The sequence below is a fragment of the Pristis pectinata genome, chromosome 7 (genome assembly GCF_009764475.1).
Source record: "Pristis pectinata isolate sPriPec2 chromosome 7, sPriPec2.1.pri, whole genome shotgun sequence".
Lineage (NCBI taxonomy): Eukaryota > Metazoa > Chordata > Chondrichthyes > Rhinopristiformes > Pristidae > Pristis > Pristis pectinata.
Window position 1 is genome coordinate 43,183,327 of NC_067411.1, and position 23,777 is coordinate 43,207,103.

A 23,777-nucleotide genomic window follows, 5' to 3' on the forward strand; every position below is an offset into this window, starting at 1 on the left:
GCGAATCCTTCGCATTCTCTTCCTCAGGAAGGAAGGCTCAGCCATTGTTTACATTCAAAACAGAAATAGATTTCTGGATATAATAGAATCAATGGATTTGGGGATAGGAAAGAAAAATGGTGCTGAGATCTTGTTCAAAGGCGATGGAGTACTGAGGAGCCAAACGGCTGCTCCATCCATTATTTCTTACGCCTCACCTACTGGGTATTTCCAGCATTCTCTCTTGTTTCCAGCAACTGCTGAGTTCCATATCTTTACTTCACCCCTTTGTCCGCTGTTTTCGTTCATCTCATTCTACCTATCTCCAGGCAGTTCAGTTTCAATTAACAAACCTTCATCACCTTCTCTCAGCCAGCATCGACACCGTCTGTGTCACGGTCTCTCTTGGTCTCCACCCTCTAACACCGCCTTCAGCCCTCCGCTCTCCGTGCCACGTGTTTGTTTTCCGATGTTTTCCTCGTTCTGATAGTCATCGACCTGAATCGTTAACCATTGCTCTCGCCTCAGATGCTGCCCGACCTGCTAAGTCTTTTGCATTTTTGCAACGTGTTCTGCTTTGACATTATGCATTAAAATAATGAACATAGCTTGACTATTTCTTGCTGAGTTATAATGCAATAAGTAGCAGCGATTTGACAGCGCTATTCCCCTAATGCGGTGCTACCTGGCGCGGAAGAGTGTCACATCTCTGGTGGATTGATCGACACAGCTGGTGTCTGCAGCACGGAGAGGCTGAGTGGGGTAAAGGTCAAACACCAGCGACCGACAGCCGACAAATGCGGACGCAGTCGGTGCAATCACCGGTAGCAGCGCCCTCTGTCAGGGGGAGGAGATATTGCAGTGTGAGGGGCGAGTCCTGACATGCGCAGTGGCGGCACGGGTTGGAGGGGAGGGAGGGTCTGGGCTGTTTTTTTTAAATGGAGGTGTTGGCGGTGGCGGAGGCTCGGGTAGAGGACGGAGCGACGGGAGGAGGAGACTCCACCATGAGTGCGATGTATAAAGCGTTGCCCTCCTCGGGTCCAAGGTCTATTTGCGATGTCTCGCACCCGTTGTCGGCCGAGGAGCTGTTGTCGCCTGGACTCGACGCGACAACGGCCGATGGGGACAAGGTGAGGGGCTGTGGGGGGAGAGGAGCGGGTAGGGGCTGTGAGCGGGGGGGAGGGGGTGGGGGGCTGAGAGCGGGGGGGGAGGAGGAGGAGGAGGAGGAGGAGGGGGTGGGGGGCTGTGAGCGGGGGAGAGGAGGAGGGGGTGGGGGGCTGTGAGCGGAGGGGGGTGGGGGGCTAAGCGGGGGGCGGAGGAGGGGGTGGGGGGCTGTGAGGAGGGGGTGGGGGCTGAGCGGGGGGGAGTGGGGTGGGGACTGAGTGGAGGGGGAGTGGGGTGGGGGAGGTGAGAAGTGGGGGCTGTGAGCAGGGTGCGGAGGAGCTGTGAATGATAAGGAGGGTTGAATGTGAGGTGTGAGCTGGGTATGTGTGATGGGGTGAACATGAGAGGGTATGTGTTTAAGGGGTGAGTTTATGTTGGGCTTGTGTGAGGTAGTTGGGGGTGTGTGGTGTAGTGAGGGATTGGAGTTGTGGGTGTGAGGTGACTAGGGTGATAGGTGGGATGGTGGTGAGTTGCTAGTTAATGCTAGAGGGTAGGTTGGAGGTAGGAATCATGACTCTCTTGGCATCTTTGCTCCTGAGAATTTTGCTCTTTGATTTGTACCTTGGAATTTCATTCTCTTGCTACCACCTGGAAATTTCTTTGTCATGTCTGAAGTTGGACTCTGCTTGTTAAGTTTACTCCAGTTTTATCTCCAAGCTTTTAATGTACATGCCCATCACCATTATGGGTTGCTTTGCAGCCTGTGAATTTTGGTAGTAGGGGTATTTTTGCAAACAAATTGGGCATTTGGATAGTAAGGGATTTATTTTACATCCCTTTTAAATGTCTGAGTGTGTTACAGCAAATGAAGTGCTCTTGAAATATTGTTGCTGCTTGTTATGTCTGAAATGTTAGCTGATTTGAACATGAAGAGGACCAATAAACAACAAGATAATAGTTACTAGGTAATCTGCTTTCTGTGATATTGAGTGAGGGATAAATATTGGCCAGGACATCAGAGTAAACACTCTGAAATAGTGCTGTAGGGTCTTCATCCACCTGAAAAGGATATTTGGCAAATTCTCTGACAGCATTTTGGTTGGGACTGTCAGCCCAGATTTTTGTGCTCACTTCAGTAGAGCAAGACCTGAACCTGGAAGTTTATAACTCTGAGCCAAACGTGGTACCAACTGAGGTGTAAGCCAACCTTGCATACAATTTATGCACAGTGAGCTCCTACAAAAAAAATGTGGAAGTATGAAACGTAATCAGAAAATGCTGGAAACCAGCAGCCCCCACTTCTTGGGCTATTGTCATTTTAAGAATGGCCAATAATTACAGGTCTTGCATGTGATACCCACATCCTGTGTGGTAATTTAAAATCACGAGCCATCATCTGATGACCGAGGAACAGTTAATGTTTCTGGTTTCATTTGCTTTGATCAAGTTGCATTAGTGATTTTGGTTGACAGATAAATTTTGACCCAAGAGCGGAGGAGGCTTCTGTTCTTCAAAATGGCACCAGCTGGTTGTTTGTGCTAATCAGAGAGGGCATATGGATCTAATATCAATGCTGAGAGGTCTGACAGTGCAGTACTGCACTGGGCGCATCAGTCAAAATTGTAGTTAGATCCTTGGAATGGGACATGAACTTGAATCTTGTGTGTGAGAGACCACAACTGTACATACTGAACAGTAAACATCCAGTGTGTCCTTTCTGGCTGCCCTTTGTATCCTTGTGTGTATAGGTCAGCCATGTAATTTATTGTTAATAACTAGCATCTGATAACTGGCCATTAATTAGTAAAATTTTTAGTATGAAATGCTATTGGTGCTTTTGTTGAGAAGTCTATCAAAATATCTGTGGTTAGGATGTTGTTGCTTTTACCTTGTGTTAGTGCTTTATTGAATAATATAAATTATTCGTATTGGTAGGCACTGAATTTTTTTATGCTACTTCTAGAAAGAAACGAAGTTTTCATTGGGTTACTTTTAGAGTTTTACAGAAATTTCATCTTTGTTAACACAAGAAAATGTTTCATAAATTTAGCAATGGCATTTTTATCTTGTTCTGTAATCCTGATTTTGTATGTTTTTAATTGTCTGTTCTTGCAATATCCCAGTGTTGTGTTGTATCTGTAGCAAAGATGTAAATTATCCTCTGAACATAATGGATTTGTTTTTCTTCAAATCATTTTAATTGAATTTGTACTGCTATTTATTTCATCTTCTCGCTTCATCACTAACCACCACCAAGAATTTCCAAATCTACTTGAAATCAGATGGTCTGATAATGCTTTGTAAAGTACTGTTGTATATTCTATTATGCTTTCTGTAATGTCATAAAGTGGTTTTGTTCTGGACCAAATTAATGGTGGCTGGCTGTACTTGTAAAGCTGCAATAATGATAATACAAAACTATTTTAAGTCTTTTAATTTAGTGGTCTGATAATTCTTGCCTGGCATGATGGATGGTAGTATCCCAAAAATTCACATCCCAAGGTAGCATCGGTGTTGGTCTTGTTAATGAGGAGTTGACCCCAGGTGCAAAGTTCTCAAATTACTGAATCAGTTCCTCTTCAATTAAAAGCAGACGGAAAGAATCTTTTGGATAAGGTGCACACCTGTATTTATAAATTTCCTCTGGAATATTTATTGCTGACCACCTCTACATTCTCCAGACCAAGTGGAGACTAGGTGACCAGCTTGAAGAGCACCTGCACTCTGCACAACTGCCATCCTGAGCTGGTTGCATGCTATTTCAACTTCCCTTCCCATTCCCACACTGACCTGTTCATCCTCTGCTTTCTCCACCGCCAGGGTGAGGTCAAATGGAAATTAGATGAATGATATTCTACCTGGGTTGTGTACAACCCAATAGTATGAACATTGAAATTTCCAGTTTAGGGAAACCCTTGTCCCCTGTGGTTTATTTTCCCCTTCTCTTCCTGACCTCCCCTCTCTTCTCCCCCCACCCCATCACCCATTTTTGTATTCCTTCTCATCCTGGATCTATCCAACTACTACCCACACACTTCACCCACTGTGTCCCTTCTTCCATCTGCCTATGAATGATTCCCATTATCATCTTCCTTATCAGATTCCAGCAAGTAACTATTTTGTTTCTGCTCTCCCCCCTCCCCCTACCTACAATCTACTGGTTCCTGTCTCACCCCTACCCCTTTCATTTTTATACTGTCTACCTGCCCTCTCCACTCTCAGTCCTGATGCAGGGTCCAAACCCAAAATGTTGACAATTCCTTTCCCTCAACAGATGTTGCTCAACCTGGTGAGTTCCTCCAGCAGTTTGTTTTCTGCTCTGGATTATGGCTTTTGCAGTCTCTTGACTCTATTTATTCCTGACTCCGGACTTGATAGTAAAGTCTATCACAAAATGAAAAGTGAAATTAGGACATGGCCAAAAGCTGAGTCAAAAAAGGATTTTAAGGTGCCTCTAAATGATGCGAACTAGAAATGTTTGGAGAGAGGGATCCTAGAGCCCTGACAGATAAGCTGGCAATGATGGAGCAGATAGATTCTGGATAGTAACTTCCAGAAATTGTGTTTGTCTCTCAGATTTGTAGGATTAGGAGCTTGAATATTGCAAGGTTGAGACATGAAGAGATTCGAAAACTAGGATGAATTTTTTTTTAAAAGGGTTGGGGCCTGTGCAAGTCACCAATCACCGTATTAACCAATACCATTTTAAGAACCAGACATATTATTGCAAATCTAGTTACGTCCAGGGATGGTTGCACTTTTTTTATTTTTGTAACACAAAATATCTGCAAATTTTATTAATTGATTTAGCCATGAAATATTGCATAAATTTGCAAATCAAAGTTTATTACTGTTGTCTCTATGTATTGGTGAAAATTTGGTGCATGCTGAAAACACTTCAGTTATGTTACAATGTGAATATATTTTAAATTAAGTGACGAAAAAGCAGACAATGGCTTTTTGCTCTGATTTTTTTTCTATGATTTTTTTTTCCTCAGCCAGGCTGGTTTGTATTGGAACTAGCCAATTTTGATGAAAGATCATCAACTTGTAATATTAACAACTTTTTTTGTCCTCAATTATTAAGGGCAAGGGTGATGAACTTAGTTCTGTGTACTGATGCATGCCCTGTGATGTGGCCATCACAGAAACTTGGTTGAGAGAGGGACAGGACTGGATACTTAATGTGTCAGGGTTTTGATATTTTGGAAAAGATAGGGAGGTAAAAAGGGCAGTGGAGAAGGAGTTACACTATTAATCAGGGAAAATATCACAACTACACTTGAGATATAATGAAGGTTTCATCCATTGGGTCTATGAGTTGAACTCAAAAATAAGAAATTACAGAGCCCCCAATAGCCACTGGGACATTGAGGAACACAGGCAGATTAGGGAAAGGTGTGAAAACAACAGTTGTCGTGAGTGCCTTCAACCTCCCCGATGTAGACTAGGACCTCTTTAGTGCAAGAGGTTTAGACAGGGCAGAATTTGTTAGGTGCATCGAGTAGGGTTTCTTAAATCAATATGTAGATCATCCAATGAGAGGAGTGCCATACTGGACCTAGTGTTGGGAAATGAACTTGGCCAGGTGACTGACGTTTCAGTGAGAGAATGTTTTGGGAACAGTGATCACAACTAAAGATTGCTCTAGATAAGTATGGATCTTGTGGGAGAGTCTTTTAAATTGGAGCAGGACAAATTACAAGAGTATTGGGCAGGAACTAGGGAGAGTTAATTGGGAACAGCTGTTTCTGGGCAAGTCCGCATCTGGCATGTGGAGGGTGTTTAAAGATCAACTGCACAGAGTACAGGTTGGGTTATTCCAGTAAGGAGGAACAAGGATGGCAAGTTAAGGGAACCTTGGATGTTGAGAGGGTGCTGAATTTAGTCAAGAAGTAAAAGGAAGTGAATGTAAGAATTAGGAAGCTAAAATCAAATGAAGCTCTCAAGGATTATAAAGAAGCTGGAAAATGAATCAAAGGCAATTAGAGCCAGGAGGAGCTCCTGCACAAGTCCATGGCAATAAGGATTAAGGAGAATCTTTGGGCATTCTATACATCAAGAGCAAGAGGATAACTAGGGAGAGGGTAGAACCACTCAAGGATAAAGGAGGGAATGTGTGCCTGGATGTGGGTGGGGTCCTGAATGAGTACTTTGTTGGTATTTACCAAGGAGAAGGATGTGGAAGACGGTGAGATCAGTGAGTGTGCTAATATGCTAATGAATTTTGAGATAGAGGAGGAGGTAGCATTGGGTCTCTTAAAGAACATTAAGGTGGATAAGTCCCCAGGGCCTGATAGAATATACTCCAGGTTATTAGGAGAGGCAAAAATGAGATTGCTGGGGCCTTGACCAAGATCTTCATCTCCCCTCTAGCCGCAAGTGAAGTCCCAGAGGACTGGCAAGTAGCTAATGTTGTTCCATTAATCAAGAAAAGAAATTAGGATGATCCTGGGAAATATAGACCGGTAAGTCTCGTCACTGGTAGGGAAGATATTGGAGAGGATTCTTGGGGATTGGATTTATGAGTATTTGGAAAACCATGGCCTAATTAGGCACAGTCAGCATTGCTTTGTGTGGAGCAAGTTGTGCTTACTAACTTGATTTGAGTTTTCTGAGGAGGTGATTGAAGGTAAAGCTGTGCATTTTGTCGACATGGATTTTAGTAAGGCATTTGATAAGATTCCCTCCTCCAGAAGATTAGGATGCATGGGATTCATGGTGATTTGGCTATTTGGATTCAGCATTGACTTGCCCATGGAAGACAGAGTAGTGGTCGATGGGACTTAGAACATAGAACACAGAAAATAGAACACTACAGTGCAGTACAGGCCCTTCAGCCCACTGTTGTGCCGGCATTTTATCCTGCTCTAAGATCTATCTAACTCTTCCCTCCCACATAGCCCCCTATTTTTCTATCATTCATGTGTTTATCTAAGAGTCTCTTAAATGTCCCTCTTGAATACACAAGAAATTCTGCGGATGCTGGAATCTGGAGCAATGCACAAAAAGTGCTGGAGGAACTCGGCAGGTCAGGCAGCATCCATAGAGGGAAATAAACAGTCGATGTTTTGGGCTGAGACCCTTCATCAGGACTGGAAATGAAGAGGGCAGAAGCCAGAATAAGAAGGTGGGGGGAGGGGGAGGAGCACGCAGGTAGGGGATAGGTGAGTCCAGGTGAGGGGGCGGAAGGTAGGTTGGTGGGTGGGGGAGGAGGGGGGAAGATGTAATAAGCTGAGAGGTGATAGGTAGAAGAGGCAATGGGCTGAAGAAGGAATTCGATAGGAGAGGTAGTGGACCGTGGAATAAAGGATGGAGGAGAGGAGATGGGCAGGTCATCAAGGTGGGGGAAGGGAACCACAGGAATAAGGAATGGGGGTGGGGGGGGAAGAAGGGGTGGGGTTACCACAAGTTAGATAAATCTATGTTGAGGCCATTAGGTTGGAGACTACCAAGATGGAATATGAGGTGTTGTTCGTCCAGCCTGCGCCTGACCTCAACGTGGCAGTAGAGGCATGGATAGACATGTCAGTGTGGGAGTGGGGTGTGTAATTGAAATGGGTGGACCCCCGGGAGGTCCTGGCTGTTGCGGTGGGTGGATCAAAGGTGCTTGATCCTGATTAGCCTGTTCTTTAAGTCCAGCCCAGATGATGGGGACGTTGCGGCTAAGATCATGAGATGTTGGGAACTGTAGTGCGGGACAATTAAAAGGGAATTGGGTGAATGCTTGAGAGAAAAGAGAAAAATGTTGCAGGGATATTGGGAAAGAGCAGATGGGGAGGAGACAGTTCTGCTAACTGGATAACTTGCTGAGTGCTCAGCCAGTTCCATCACAGGCACAACCCTCTCCACCATCGAGGACATCAAGAGGCGGCGCTTCAAGAAGGCGGCATCCATCACTAAGGACCTTCACCTTCCAGGACATGACCTCTTCTCAGTACTACCACCAGGGAGGAGGTACAGGAGCCTGAAGACCCACACTCAATGATTCAAGAACAGCTTCTTCCTCTCCGTCATCAGATTTCTGAATGGTCCCTGAACACTGCCTTGTTATTCCTCTTTTGTGCTGTTTACTTTTTTAACTTGTAGTAATTGTAGTAACTTGTAGTAATTTTTAACTTGTCTGTCTTGCACTGTACTGCTGCCACAAAACAACAAACGTCATGAACATATGTTAGTGATAACGAACCTGATTCTGATTTTACACTGGCTTCACTGGTTACGATCTGCTTTGGAACATCTGAGGTTGTGAAAGATGCTATATAAACACAAGGCTGGCTTTTGTGGCCTTCATAAGGAGTAGTCCAGGTTCATCATTACATCTCCATTTGTTGGCAGGCAAGGAAGTTTCACTTCACCTTGTTTTTCAGCACCACAGACAAACAATGATCAAAACTACCACAGGCAGCAGGGGTGAAATGTTTAAACCCTGACAGTTTACATTCGGTTTACAGGAGACTGATCATATGGTTAATGGGGAATGCAGTGAAGTTAATTCACTCGCCAAGACCTGGGCTACAGAACATGCAGCCTATCGAGATACAAATCAGACACACCCATCTATGTAGGTGAACTACACATGCCCACAGAGACACTCGTACACGTAAATATCACACACACTTATTCAGGCAGGAGATCTGAAGATTGCCAAAGGATACTTTGGGATATAGATCAGTTGCAGATATGGGTAGAGAACTGGCAGATGGATTTTAATCTGGCCAAATGTGAAGTGTTGCACCTTGGGAGATCAAATGTAAAGGCAAGACCCTTAAGTGTTGATGTACAGAGGGATGTTGGGATCAGAGTCCAGAACTCCCTGAAAGTGGCTGCGCAGGTTGATAGGCTGGTAAAGGTGGTGTATGGCATGCTTGCCTTTAGTCAAGGCATTGAGTTCAAGAGTCAGGAAGTTATGTTGCAGCTTTATAAAACTGGTTAGGCTGCATCTGGAGTAGTGCATTCAATTCTGGTTGCTCCATTTAAGGAAGGATGTGGAGGCTTTGGAGGGTGCAAAAGAGGGTTACCAGGATGCTGTCTGGATTAGAGGGCATGTACTGTAAGGAGAGGTTGAACAAACTTGTGTTGTTTTCTCTGGAGCAGTAGAGGCTGAGGGGGGGACCTGATAAAAGTTTATAAGATTGAGGTGTAACTAGGTAGACAGCTGCTATCTTTTTCCCAGGGTTGAAATGCCTAATACTAGAGGGCATGCATTTAAGGTGAGGGGAGGAGGTAGGTTCAAAGGAGATATGTGGGAGAATTTTTTTGCATAGTGGTGGGTGCCTGGAGTGTGCTGCCAGCGGTGGTGGTGGAGGCAAATGCAATAGAGGCATTTAAGAGGCTCTTAGATAAGCTCATGAAGTGCAGAGAATGGAGGGATATGGATATTGTGTAGGCAGAAGGGATTTGTTTTGCTAGGCATTTAATTACTAGTTTAACTGCTATGTCAGTAACTGGTTGTATTGCTGTTGCTTTTCACATGTGCAGAACTCGTTACTTTTGCTGCCAATTTCCACCTTGCTCTCACCTTCATACAGTCCATTTCTAACTGTTCCTGTCCCTTTCTGGATTTCTGTCTCCATCTGAAGGACTAGATTATTGACTGATAGCGATTTGAAGCTCACCACTCTCTTGACTGCACTTCTCTCGCCCTGCATTTTCCAAGTTCCTCCCTCTGTCATATCTGCTCCAGTGATGAGAGTTTTCACATGGGTCTCTCTGAGAGAGCTTCCTTTTTCCTTCACCATAGCTTCTCTTCTGCCATAGTTTTTCCTGTGTTCAATGGATGATCATTTTGCCATTTCTGCTCCATGAGTGAGATTCCACCAAACACATCTTTACCTTTCAGCATTCTGAAGGGACCACACCCTTAATAAAGCTGATTTGATTCTGATAATCACTGATTTGTATGACATGAAGTTTGTTTTGCGGCAGCAGTACAGTGCAAAGAGACAAAATTGCTATAAACTACAAAGATGTAGTGCAAAAAAAATAACCATTCATGGACCATTCAGAAATCTGATGGTGGAGGGGAAGAAGCTGTTTCTGAATCATCCAGTGTGGGTCTTCAGGCTCCTGTACCACTTCCCTCATCTAGGATTTTGTTTTTGACTCTAGTCTATCTCTGCCATCTCCTCCAACCACTTCTGACACTTCCCCATGCAGCCACAGGAGATGCAACACTTCTTGTTGCATCTATTCCGTCATCCAGTTATTCCAGATGAAGTGGCAATTCTTATGTTCTTCCAAGTAAATGTACAGAATTCTGTGTGCATGATGTTGTCTCCTCCTACGTTGGAGAAACCAAACAGATTGGCAAGGCCACTTGTCACTTTAGTTCTCTATCCCACTCCCTCCCTGACTTGTGTCTATTGCTAATTACACTGTTCCAAAGAAGTCAAATGGAATTGTACTTCATCTTGTCTTTGCATGTTATAACCTTTGGGATTGAATATTGAATTATTGATTTAATATAACCTACAAGGTTATCCATCTCTAATATTAACTCAGGTTTTTCACCCTCCATAGATACCATCTAGTCTGCTGGGCATTTCCAGCATTCTTTTAGTTTCAGGTTCAAACATTTCAAAGCTTTTACATGTTATTTTGTTTGTTTTCTGAGTAATTGCCCTTGTTAATTAACCAGATGGCTCTGTAAACATTGGGATCATATGAGCAACCCTGGCCTTGGCATGTCAGAGAGATGCTTTGTCCAATTCATCCTATTCCCCACCCTCTCTGCGATTTAACTTTTTCTCTTTTCCCTGTTCTGTGGAAGGGTCGTTGACCTGAAATATGAACTTTCTCTTTCCACAGGTGCTGCTTGACATTTTCTATATTTTGAGGTACCCGATTGATGACTTGTCAGGATATTTCAGACAAATTAGCTAGCTTGGCAAGTTGTGTCCACTGCATTTTTACTGCACTGGGGGTACTTGGGTCAAAGCCTCCCTATAATAGACAACGTCGCAGTCTTCTATGTGGACTCACTCATGGTTGATCTGTACATTGATTAGCATCTGTAACCAGTTTGAGTTGGCCTGGGGTGAGGAGGGAGGGTGGGGCATGAGGAGCAGAGTCAACTGCAGGAAGAGTGAGGCCATGTTCTTTGGATGGATCCAATATTCCCTTTACTGTCAAGTCTGTCTACCTGAAGGTGCTGTGGGTCTGCTTCTGAGGAGCCAGAGTGTGTGGCAAGAATTGGCTGGAGCAGATAGCCAAGATTAAACAAAAACTGGAACTGTGGGAACAGTACTTACTTTTGTTGTGGGCATGAACCTGGTCATTAGGTGTGAGGTGCTCTTGGCATTATGTGTGGCACATGCCCCACTCTTGTACTATGGTAGGCACCCAAGCCATCTTCCATTTCATCTGGAGACTTAAGATAGAACAGCAACTAAAGAGACAAAGTACAAGTTTCCATAGAATGGGGAAAAAGTGTATCCAACATTGCCCTTGTCCTGATGGCCACCATAGAGTATGGCTGCATCAAACTGTGCATAGAACTGAAGTATGCAAACACCAAGTGTCACTTCATGCTGAGCTTCTATCTAACTCCATTGTTGCAAAGGATGGACCTGGCCTCCTTGCCACACAGTGTTCCATTCAGAGTGACCTTGTCACATTAACTGTCCTTTGCAGAAAAGTGTCCATCAGGCAGTGATCAGCTTGAAATAGACAAGAATTGGCTGGAGCAGATAGCCAAGATTAAACAAAAACTGAAACTGTGGGAGTGACAGAATGTCTCCTCACCATAATAAACTTCATTCTGATTCATCAACAAGTACCAGGGCATTGCTTGGCTGGCAGTGAGAGGGGCTTACCCCATCAGATCCTTCGTGCAGGGTCAGACTCTCACTGCAATAAGATGGCTCTGTTGCAGAGGAAACGATTGTCCACATCCTTGATCAAGAAGGTCTGGAAAAGGATGGAAGAGTCCTTGTTCATCCTGAACTGCTATGTAACAGAGGACTCTTAGCTGTTGGCTCTTTCCAGGGGCTGAAATAAACATCAAGTGCTGCTGGAAGATTGGTGAAAGCTGCAGTTTGGTTTGCCTAAAACTTGATCTTCTAGTGCAGCGAGATGTTTAAGTGAATGCTCCTGACTATCACTTTCCAGGCAGCAAGAGTACATGCTAAAGAACACTGAAGCTTGGTACAGCCAATGCGAAGGCTTTGTGAAGAAGCCCTGTGATCGAAGGTCTTGCCACCACTTGATACAGAGTGGCACGATACAGCAATCCCTCAAACACTTGATGTGTGGGTCTATTGGTCGGAGGCCACATAACTAGCATTGGTGTTTTGTGAAAGTATTGGCTTAATGAAACAATGACTGTCTTGTTTTGATGACACTATGAATGTAAAGAAATACATGATTATATTTCTTGTATATTTTATGAATAGTTTGTTTTTGAAATAAAGGAACAAATCTCAGGCAGCATCTGAGGAGAGGGAGCCAATGTTTTGGGCTGATCTTTATCACAACAAGCCTCTGCAATATTTTTCTTTTGAATTTTTTTTGAACATGTAATGTTGGTCTCCAAAAGTGTGTCATGTCCTTTAGTGTAAGAGTATATTATTGGATTGCTCCTTTTGTTTTAGTGTATTCTGACCTAAGTGATTCTATCACTGTCTAGAGGAATTGGATTCGGCATAAGGCAGCTGATGGATCTTTCATTTGGCCAAGGTGCACTTTAATTATAGCTGGAACAGGAGTGATTTTTTAAAAAAATGATTATAACATTGCTGTTTGATGCCTTGGAGATATCCTGCAAGTGATTTACTTAAGTGTACTATAACCACATGAGTATTGCAATACAAGGGAGTTAGCAAGTTTATTAAATCATTCCATTGTTTATATTGTAAATGCCAGTTTGTGTTTTAATTGGCAACCAGTGGTTGTACAAGGTTCATAAAAAGTGGAAAATTGATCCATTCTCTTGTTAGCTGGAGGTTCTAGTGGAAACCACCTGCACATGTTTTGGAGGCTTCGTTGTTTACTGCTAGAGTAACTCCAGCAGTTTGTTTTTTGCTCCAGATTCCAGCATCTGCAGTCTCTTGTGTCTATATTGTTTACTGTGTGCTGCTTGCAGTGCTTTAAGGTAAATGCTGCCTAATTTTTTGAATAGTAATTTTACTGATTGCTCCTGCTAGGACATGCTGCTGAAAATCACAGTAGATACTGCAAAAATAAGAGAAATTTAAGCTGCCTCAAACAAACCCATAGATTTTTAAGGCAAAGTCTGATGCACCTTATGGTATTTGTATAGCTTAATATTGTTCTCATATTGTAGGGTCAGAATTGTAAATTCTAGTTTAGATGTGTTAAATAGTAACCAAACCTTTTGAAGTGGCAGCTGTTTGAGTGGATTAAGTTCTATTTGCTGTACAGAGAGCACTAAATCCATCTTCCAAAGATAAATGGAAAGTGTCTATTGCACTGTGCCTTCCAGTCCTTTCTTTCCTCCCACCTTGCTCCTACTATGGCAGCTGTGCTGTTTTGTTGTCTTTATATCCAGGATTTCTCTGAATTTTCCTGTAGATAGCACAGGATGCTGCCTGGATGGAGTGTCTTAGTTGTGAACAGAGACAGGAGAGATTTGCTTAGCGTGGAGCAGGTTAGGTGGGGATGTAATTGAGGGGTGTAGATAGAGTAGACTACAGGAATCTTTTTCCCTTTTGTCAGAAATAAAACAAAGGACCTAGATTTAGGGTAACAAGTAAGATTTAGAAGTGATTTGAGAGGTGACCTGCTTTACTCAGAGTGGCAAGTACCTGGAATGCACTGCCAGAGAGAGGGGTGGAAGCAGAATTGCCAAGGGCAATTAATAGGTGTCTAAATGAGTTCTTGAATTGCCTAGGCTTTGAAGGTTACGGGCCAAGTGCTGGAAGATGGGATTAACATGGATGGTAGTCCCCTGTACAGCATGGATGTCATGGGCTGTTTCCTGCTGTATGATTCTGTCAGGAGTGTTGATGTTCTTGGCGTCTGGTATTTCCACAGGAAAGTGGGTTATTCACTGTATTTCATCAGTTGGATGTGACAAGATGGCTAAGCTGCACTCGTATTTAACAATTAATAGTAACCAACAGAATTTCTGTAGAAAGGTGTTGACCTTGTGATGGAACAGTCAATTGGAAATTGCAGCTAACTTTTGAGCTCTGAAAGCCTGCATGCAATTTGAGTTCTGATCGCATTGTTACCAGTAAAGCAGTCTGAACTTCTAGTTTAAGATTAGCATCATGTACCAATTGAATCTTCACTCTGCCATTAGCACGTGAGCCTTGGGCTATCAAGGCACCAAATTCTGGAATTTGTACCTCAAACCTCCTCAATTTGCCAACCCTCTTGCTCTAAGGCACTCATTTAAACTTCTATTTGGCTTTTGGTCATGTCTTAATATTTGCTTTTTCTGGGTAGATGCACGCTGGTGGATGATAGCCTGTGAAGTGCTTTAGTTATTTTTCTCAACTTTTTGAAAGGTGCAAGAGTAAAGCAAATGTTGAAGTTAAAATATTCCATTGGAGCATTTGCAGCACATAAATTGTCTACCGTCAACTGTTTAAAGTTTAAGTGAATTCAATAGGAGGCACAGTGATGCTGCACTAGAGCAGCACAGTGGTACTGCAACTGCCTCACTGCTCTAGTGAACCAGCTTTGATCCTGATCTCCACTGATGCTTGTGGACTCTATGATTGTGTGAGTTTCCCCTGGGTGCTCTGCATGCTAAATATGTGCTAGTTGGAAGGTTAATTGGAAACTAACTTCCCCTAATGCCGTTGTCTGGAAAAATCATGTTATTGGTCATGTGTTGTGGTGGCAGGGAGGTGAGTGGGGAAATGCAAATTGTCCTGTGTAGTCAGGAAATATGAAATTTGAATTTTTTTATCATCACTCCCTTTTGGATTCATTTAAATTTTAACTTCAACAAAGCATTATGCACAGATCTACAAAAATAGTGCAATCCGCCAATTAGAATACACTGCTTTTGCACAGATTATGAATTAATTGTATTCATGTGTGGCATGGGTTTCCTGAGCAGTGTTTTCTGGAATTGGTGATGTCAGAGCTATTTTTCATAGTATTGGCAGCTTCAGGTGTTGAGAAATGTGCTCTTTTTCTCTGCTGCTAAGTATTTTGATTGAATTTCAAGATTATCAGTTTAGTTTTAACTTTGAGTTTTAATCATCTGCCAGGATTGCTTTAGCTGTGTCATAATATAGAATATTTAAGTTGGGTGGGTTATGATTCTACAATTCGATCATAGCTACGTTTTATGGGGAGGATGGTGCAACAGGCAAAATTCTTGAAATAGTGTATAGTTTTCAAATTGTCCTGTACCCTCAGCTTTGTTCCTTCTGGTCTTCTGCCTAAATTGGTGTTCAGAATCAGGTTTATTATCACTGACATATGTTGTGAAATTTGTTGTTTTGTGGCAGCAGTACAGTACAAGACAGACGTAGTCTTTATGTTCTGCTTGGACCTGAGCAGAGTACATAGTTTATGGATAGATCTGACCTCCTCTTGGCATGCAGATGCAGCACAAGAAGAGATTCTGCCTATTTAGTAGAAAAACATCAGGGCATTCTATCCAAGCATGTGGTGATGGAAATTTCTTTCCTGTTTTATTTTTGAAAGAAAAGATTGACAATGGCCTTAAATGTTTGCCAAATGAGATTTGATTGAATATTTATACATTGCCTAATTTTGTAAGAAATATGGGCTTGCTATGGAATTTGATTTTTGGCACAACCCTACTATGAGTTGGATAGAAGCCTGAATTATAGTATCAACATTATGTCAGGCATGGACTTGGTGTGTTGTGTGCTGAGGCTTCCAGGTGAAATGGAGCTGAACCCTAAATGTCTGCTGCAGTCAGGTGTATCACTCTGGCCAGTGGTTTGTTTGTTACAGGAGTGAGAAAAATTTCCACCTGGGGAATTTCACCAAAGCATTTTGTATTTAAACTGCAACTTTTGCAGGGAAAAAAAATCCAATAATGATTGATTTTTGGAAAGTGTATGAAGTATCCACTTGGGCAATAATTATGTGAGTTGACCAAATTATGAAGAGATGAATGATGAACCAATGGGCCTTCAAGTGTGCAAAACCTGTTGTACAAACTTTTGGTTATAATATACTGGAAACAACTAAGGGGTTGGGCAATATCAATGGAAAGAGATGATGTTTCATGTTGAAGACCCGTCATTGGAACTGGGTAAGGGATAAAATGCTAGTTTTAAGTTGCTGAGAAGATGGATAGGACAAAGAACATCTCTAAGGTGAGGACAAGGTTCCCATGTCTAAGTTTTAAATATGGTTATCAAGGTTGCTGGGATAAAGGGGACAGTTATAGAGAATATATGAACAAAGGAACATAAGCTATGAAATGAGGGTGTTTAGGGAACATGAAGACAAAAGAATGCAGATCTGTATAACATGTCTGGCAGTGTTAATGTCAAGATGTAAAACTAAACCAATAACATAGATGGACTGGCCAGTTATGGTCAAGACAGATTTGAAAGTCTGAAATAAAAACAGAAATGTTGGAAACACTCAACAGGTTAGGTAGTATCTGTGGAAAGAGAAAGCAAGTTGATTGAAGCTGTAAAATTTGAGTCTGGAAAGCTGAAATGAGACTGAAGATGACATGCTGTTCCTTGTGCTTGCTTTGGGTCCTTATGATTAACCGGGGCTACAGACAGGTCTGAGAAGCTGTGGGATGAAGAAATGATCAGCTCAAAAAAAGACTGTGTGCCCAGACCTCTTAAGATCCAATCTATGATCCCAAGGGAAAATGACAAGACTGAAGAGGCAATGTTTATGGAGAGTAGTGCATGCTGGAAGGCTGGAGAATGGCAGATAAAGTACATTTTGAAAAATTTTAAAAGAAATTGCCTTATCCTTAACAGTTAATTTGACACTCATTTGCCTTAGTAATTTATCCCTTTGTCTATTAGTAAATCACATTAGTTAAGGGTATAAAAGAGACTCATTTATATAATACCTTTCAAGTCCCTTGGAACATCACACATTGTAAAGTGGGAAATTTGGTAGCCAGTCTGTGTAGAACAAACAATACAAAGAGTAATGTGTTAATGATGACTTTTTTGTATGGTGTTTGAGGAATAACCATTGACTTTGATACTGACAATATACTCTTGAAAGGGTGTCATTGGAACTTTCATACCCCTGCTTGAGTGACTAGATGAGGGCCTCTGTTTAACATCTCAATTTGGCGATGGAGTCTCTGTTAATGAAGTGCTATACTTTTTGTTTTATTTGATCTTCAGAATATTGCCATCACAGGCATAGCCTGGAATAATTGCCCTTGAGAAAGTGGTGAACTGCCGTAGGTGTTTGGGTGAAGATAGTACCACAATGCAGTTAAGTAGGACGCTCCAGAGTTTGGACCCAGCATGGGTGATGTATTTCAAGTCAGAATGGGGACTTTACAACTTGGGGAATATACAGGTTGCATTGTTCCTGTGTGCCTGTAACCCTTCTCCTTTCTGGTGAGGTGCTGCTACAAGAGTAATGTAGGTAAATAATAAGGTATCTTTATTAGTCACATGTATTTCACTGTTTCAATGTGCACCTTTTTGTGTAGTTTTCTGGGGGCAGCCCGCAAGTGTCACCACGCTTCCGGCGCTAACATAGCATGCCCACAACTTCCTAATCTCCACATCTTTGGAACGTGGTAGGAAGTCTGAGCACCTGGAGGAAACCCATGCAGACATGGGGAGAACATACAAACTCCATACAGACAGTGGTCGGATTTGAACCCAGGTCGCTGGTGCTGTGAAGGGTTATGCTAACTGCTACACTACTGTGCCCACCCACTTTGTAGTGCATTTTGTAGAAGTTACACTGCAGCCATGGAGCACTGGTGTTCAGAGGAGTATCAGTAAAGTGGGCTGCTTGTCCTGGATGGGGGTGGACTTTTTGAGTATTGTTGGAGCCAGGTGAGTGCAGTGTGTTTCATAACACTTGTGAGCTATGCCTTGTTGATGGTGGAAAGACTGAGAGTCACTTGCCAGTGTCTGACTTGCTGCAGTCGTCACTTGCACACCTGGTCCTATTGAGTTTATGATCAACGGTGACCCCCACGATATTGATGGTGGAAAACTTTGCGATGACAGTAGCTGGTTATTCTAAAACTTGTTGAAAATGGTCATTGCCTGAAGTGTAAGCTTATATCTGTGATCATCGTGAGAAACAGCCTTCTGACTTGGAGGCATCTGTGCTGCCCTTTGAATTGCAGTTTGCACTGTCAGCTGTTGTTCACCAAGTTTCCAGAGGCCAAGATTCTCCTGGTGTCACTTTGAGTTCTTTGGAACTGAAGGCTGTGAAGAAACTGGTTTAAAGCCATTATAAGCCTAACTGTAGCAAATCCTGGGTTAATGTTTAATCGGGTCCCAAAGTGGTTATGTTGACTAATGTGCTACTCATTCTGTTTTGTGTGTGTATGTGTGTATATAGAGAGAGAGAGAGAACAAATTGGCTGTGAATTGATAGTGATTCAAAACGAGGGAGGAACAGTGGTAAGGACTGTACTGTGAAGGGAGCTGTTCAAATCTAGTCACTGGTATTACCAGCTAGTACCAAGATCATAGACTTCAAAATTTTGTTTAATTTTATCTCTTTTAGCACACTTCGTTGTTTTAGGTCTCTGTTTTTCTGCTTTAAAGCAAAGGATTGCAGATTTCTAATTATCAAGGAAGAATAGGAATCTGAAGACTTACAGTATGCCAATATTTCTTTATTTTTTAAACTACAAATACACTTATTTTTGTAGAATACTGTTTCTGTTTGTTGTAAAATGAAGTGTTTGTGAACTGAGTGGTAGTGTAAAATGTTAAGTCAGGACTTTGTGTTTGGAAACATGATAGTGATAGCAGGTGAAATCCTGCTATGTCTAAGGTTACTTTTCATTTTGCCCTTCCAAGAGTAACTGGTTAGTGTTTCACTGATGATGCTGATCTGGTATTGAAGTGCTGTGTAGTTTGGAATGTTAAAGTGCTGTTGAATGTTTGTTCCTTAGCATGCACCAAGCCATTAAGGATTGGTGGGGGTGGAATAATAGATATCCACATATTTTATTACCAGTTTAGGGAAGTTGGGAAAGCAGTTTACATTTATATAAAGGCTTAGTTGAATTCTAAATTTTGTCTGTAAATTTCAGTGAATTAGTTTAATAGGCATTATTTAAATTTTAGATTTGATACAGGTTGGTGATTATGCAGAGTACATTGTGTGGGCTGGCACAGTGGTACAACTGGTAGAGCTGCTGCCTCAGCACCAGAGACTTTGGTTCAATCCTGACCTTGGGTGCTGTCTACATGCAGTTTGCATGTCCTCACTGTGGGTTTCCTTCAGTTGCATTGCTTTGCTTCCATGTCCCAAAGATGTGTGGGTGGGTAGATTAATTGTCCACTGTATATTGCCCCTAGTGTGTAGGTGAGTGGTAGAATTTGGGGGTGGGTGGATTGGTGAGAATAAAAATGAGATTTGTGTAGCATCATTGTAAATGGGTGGTTCATGGTCTGTGTGGGCTCAGTGGTTTGAAGACTGTGTTTGCCCTTTTGATTTCTATGTCAGCCCAGTAATCACTTCATTGCTAGTGTCACAGTATAGGGGAAAAACAGACCCCCCCCCCCCACCTTTTCTTTCAGAAGGAAAGGCAAAAGCCTAGGTTGGAAGAATCTGCTGAGCTTTACACATCTGAAATTGGTAATGTGCTTCCATTTTTCCACTTCTGCTTGGGTTGCAGTGTTCCTTCTGGCTGAGTAAATTGGAGGTGGGGACTTCTGTCAAACCACCAATGAAGAAATTTGGATAAGTCTGAGATGAAGGGTCTCAACCTGAAACGTCAAATGTCCACTTTCCTCTACAGGTGCTGACTGACCACTGAGTTCCTTTCTTGTTTTGCTGAAGATCTGAGCAGTTCTTTTGTAGCTTCATGAGAATTGGGATGGTGGACAATTGATTCCTGTTCTGTCTTTTTTGAAAGAGTCCTGTGCTATCTTTTGCTTTCACCTGAGCAGAATAGGGTTTCTGTTTCATGATCCATCTAACAGATAGCTGCTTTGATCAGTACTTTCTCAGTTTTCCGTTGGAATGTCAACTGAGATTCAGTACTCGAGTTGCTGTGTATATATTGCAAACGTGATACTTTGATGGGAAAGATCTAACATTAAAATGCGTCATGCATAAAGTGAGCTAGCTAGCTTAAGTAAATGTCAATTGACTGCCTCTGAAATTTTAAGACTGTTGCTGTTTGTTGAATCAGTGGTTATGCCAGTTACGTGATTTAAAGCTTTTAGGAGAGCAAGTAATTGTTTACAGTTTTGCAGGGCATCTCCAGTAGAGTGTTCTTTGTGATCTCTGGTGTATGAGCAATAACAGGTTTATACCTAGCTTGTATGCAATGTCTGTAAATGTGTTTGAGCTGTTTTTGTAGGTTACATAAGCTATTTGAAGCTCCCGGTCCAGTTTTCTATACTCCTGTGAGCAATGCAGCAAGCTAATTACAGCTTCACTTTTGAGACTTGCTTGGCATGTGCATTTATACTATTTGAATCTGAGCATATGATTTGTTTTATGCGTAAGTATAATGTCCCAGTTTGGAACTTGGGATAGATTTGTTGTATATACCTGACAAAACTGAAGATCTTCATATGAAATTGGGGGCTGACAGTAACCTGCTGATGGCTGTAGAAAATGTTCCATTTTATTATTATGCTAAATCCCTTGACCTCCAGTTCAGCAGTGGGCTTAAAACTGCTTGAGATTATTCATTGTGGTATTTTGGTGAAGGTACTCCCATGGTGCTGTTGGGGACGGAGTTCCATGATTTAAACCCAACATTAACAAAAGAATGACAATTTATTTCTAAGTATGGATGGTGGTCCCACACAGCTGTCCTTGGCCTTTTTAGTGGTAGAGGTCGTGGATTTGAGGTGCTGTCAGAGTAGCCTAGATGGGGTACCTGCAGTGTGTATCACCTACAAAATGCACTGCAGTGACTGGTGGTGGTGGGAATGAATGTTTAGGGTGGTTGATGGTATGCCAGTAAAATGGGTTGCTTTGCTCTGGGTGGTATGGAACTTATTGAGAGTTTTTAGAGCTACTTTCATCTAAGCAAGTGGAGAATATTCCATCACACTCCTGACTTGGGCTGAATGGAAAGCCCTTGGGGTTTCAGGAGCTGAGTGACTTGCCAAGCCTTGAACTTGTTCATGTGGTTGATCCATTTGAGTAATAATCAATGTTAAACTCCAGGATACTGATGGTGAGGTACTTGGCAATGGTAGTGCCATTGAATAATTGTTTTCTTAGTAGGATGCAGGAGGCTGCCATTGGATCCAAGCCAGTTTCCATCAGTCCCATTTTCTTCCCCCCACCCACCCCCCCCCCCCCCGCTCATTTTGCTGTATTCCAGTAACTAATTCTTTCTTGCATGTCCATTAACCCCCCTTTTATTCTTTTGTCACTTAAATATTTCAAAGTGTAACTTACAATAGCCATTTAACCTGCCAGCACATCTTTGGGATGTGAAAGGAAACTGGAGCACTCAGTGGAAGCCTATGTGGACATAGGGAGAATGTGCAAACTCTCAAAGCTCAGGTGCTGTTTATGTATTGAACCAAAGTCCCTGAAGTTGAATGTCGTGGGATAGGTGGTTAAATCTCTTTGGAGATGGTTATTGACTGACACGTTTGTGGTATGAGTATTACTTGGCACTTATCAGTGCTTGTCTGAATGTTGTCTCTTGTTGAGGTTTAGCAAACAGAATTGAACATTATGCAGTCATCAGTGAACATTCGCATGTCTGCCCTTATGATAGAAGCTGTTGGGGAGGATTTAAACTAATTTGGCCGGGGGAAGGAAATCAGCATGTTAGGATAGAGGAAGAGGTATATAGGAACAAGTCCAAGACCGTGTGCGGTGGAGATGGTAAAAAGGACAAACAGATGAGAAGACAGAATAATTTGCTGAACAATAGAAATACTGCAAAATCAGTAGCAGATACTGGTCTAAATGTACTATACTTAAATGCATGTAGCATTAGAAATAAAGTGGATGACCTAGTGGCACAGCTACAGATGAAAAAATATGACATTGTGGCAATCACTGAGTCATGGCTTAATGACGGATGTAATTTGGAACTAAATGTCCAGGGGTACACAGTATATAAGAAAGTAGGTGGATAAGCAGAGGGGGTGGTGTGGCCCTGATGGTTAGTAATGATATAAAATCAATAGAGAGAAGGGACATGGGGTCAGAAGAAGTGGAATCCTTATGGGTGGAGCTAAGAAATGGCAAGGGTAAAAGGACAATAATAGAAGCCGGGATGTGGACTATAAGTTATAGTAAGAAATAGAAAAAGCATGTCAGGGAGATAATGTCAAGATAATTATGGGGATTTTAACATGAAGGTGGATTGGGAAAGCCAGGAAGGCAGTGGATCTCAGGAGAGAGTTTGTGGAATGTCTGTGATGGCTTTTTGGAGCAACTTGTTTTGGATTGGGTGCTGTGTAACGAATCGGAGGTGACTCGGGAGCTAAAGGTAAAGGAACCATTAGGAACTAGTGATCACAATATGATTGAGTTCAGTTTCAAATTTGAAAAGGAGAAGCTGATATCAGGTGTGTCAATATTTCAGTGGAACAAAGGAAATTACAGTGGCGTGAGAGAGGAACTGGCCCAAATTGATTGGAGAAGTAAGCTAATTGGAGGGACAGCAGAGCAGAAATGGATGGAATTTCTACAAGAAATAAGGAAAATGCAGGATAGTTATATTCCAAGGAAAAAGGTTATGAATGGAAAAATGGCACAAACGTGGATAATGAGAGGTATTGGTTTATTATTGTCACTTGTACCGAGGTACAGTGGAAAAACTTGTCTTACAAACTGATCTTGCAGGTCAATTCATTACACAGTGCAGTTACATTGGGTTAGTACAGAGTGCATTGATGTAGTACAGGTAAACAATAACAGTACAAAGTGTCACAGCTACAGAGAAAGTGCAGTGCAATAAGGTGCAAGGTCAAGTCAAGGTAGATCGTGAGGTCAGAGTCCATCTCATCGTATAAGGGAACCGTTCAATAGTCTTATCACAGTGGGGTAGAAGCTGTCCTTAAGTCTGGTGGTACGTGCCCTCAAGCTCCTGTATCTTCTACCTGATGGAAGAGTAGAGAAGAGAGAATTTCCCAGGTGGGTGGGGTCTTTGATTATGCTGGCTGCTACACCAAGACAATGAGAGATAAAGACAGAGTCCAAGGAGGGGAGACTGGTGTCTGTAATGCGCTGGGTTGTGTCCACAAGACTCTGCAGCTTCTTGCGGTCTTGGGCAGAGCAGTTGCCGTACCAAGCTGTGATGCATCCTGATAGGATGCTTTCTATGGTGCATCTGTAAAAGTTGGTGAGAGTCAAAGGGGACATGCCGAATTTCTTTAGCCTCCTGAGGAAGTAGAGGCGCTGGTGAGCTTTCTTGGCCATGGCATCCACGTGGTTTGTCCAGGACAGGTTGTTGGTGATGTTCACTCCCAGGAACTTGAAGCTCTCAACCCTCTTGACCTCGGCACCATTGATGTAGATAGGTGTATGTACACCGCCCCCTTTCCTGAAGTCAATGACCAGCTCTTTTGTTTTGTTGACATTGAGGGCAAGGTTGTTGTCATGACACCATTCCACTA

The 23,777-nt window shown here is 42.4% G+C and overlaps 2 protein-coding genes across 2 annotated transcripts in view; one reads left to right on the plus strand and one right to left on the minus strand.

Moving 5' to 3' along the window:
• inip (ints3 and nabp interacting protein) overlaps positions 1–694 on the minus strand; it is a 40,916-nt gene extending 40,222 nt beyond the window's left edge. The window contains exon 1 of the mRNA XM_052019996.1: positions 342–694. The gene's annotated coding sequence lies outside the window, so the exon portion shown is untranslated. The remainder of the gene's footprint in view (positions 1–341) is intronic.
• Positions 695–867: 173 nt separating this feature from the next.
• snx30 (sorting nexin family member 30) overlaps positions 868–23,777 on the plus strand; it is a 57,141-nt gene continuing 34,231 nt past the window's right edge. Inside the window, exon 1 of the mRNA XM_052019522.1 lies at positions 868–1,109. Within this exon, the coding sequence (XP_051875482.1) occupies positions 918–1,109 (192 nt within the window). The 5' untranslated portion in view covers positions 868–917. The remainder of the gene's footprint in view (positions 1,110–23,777) is intronic.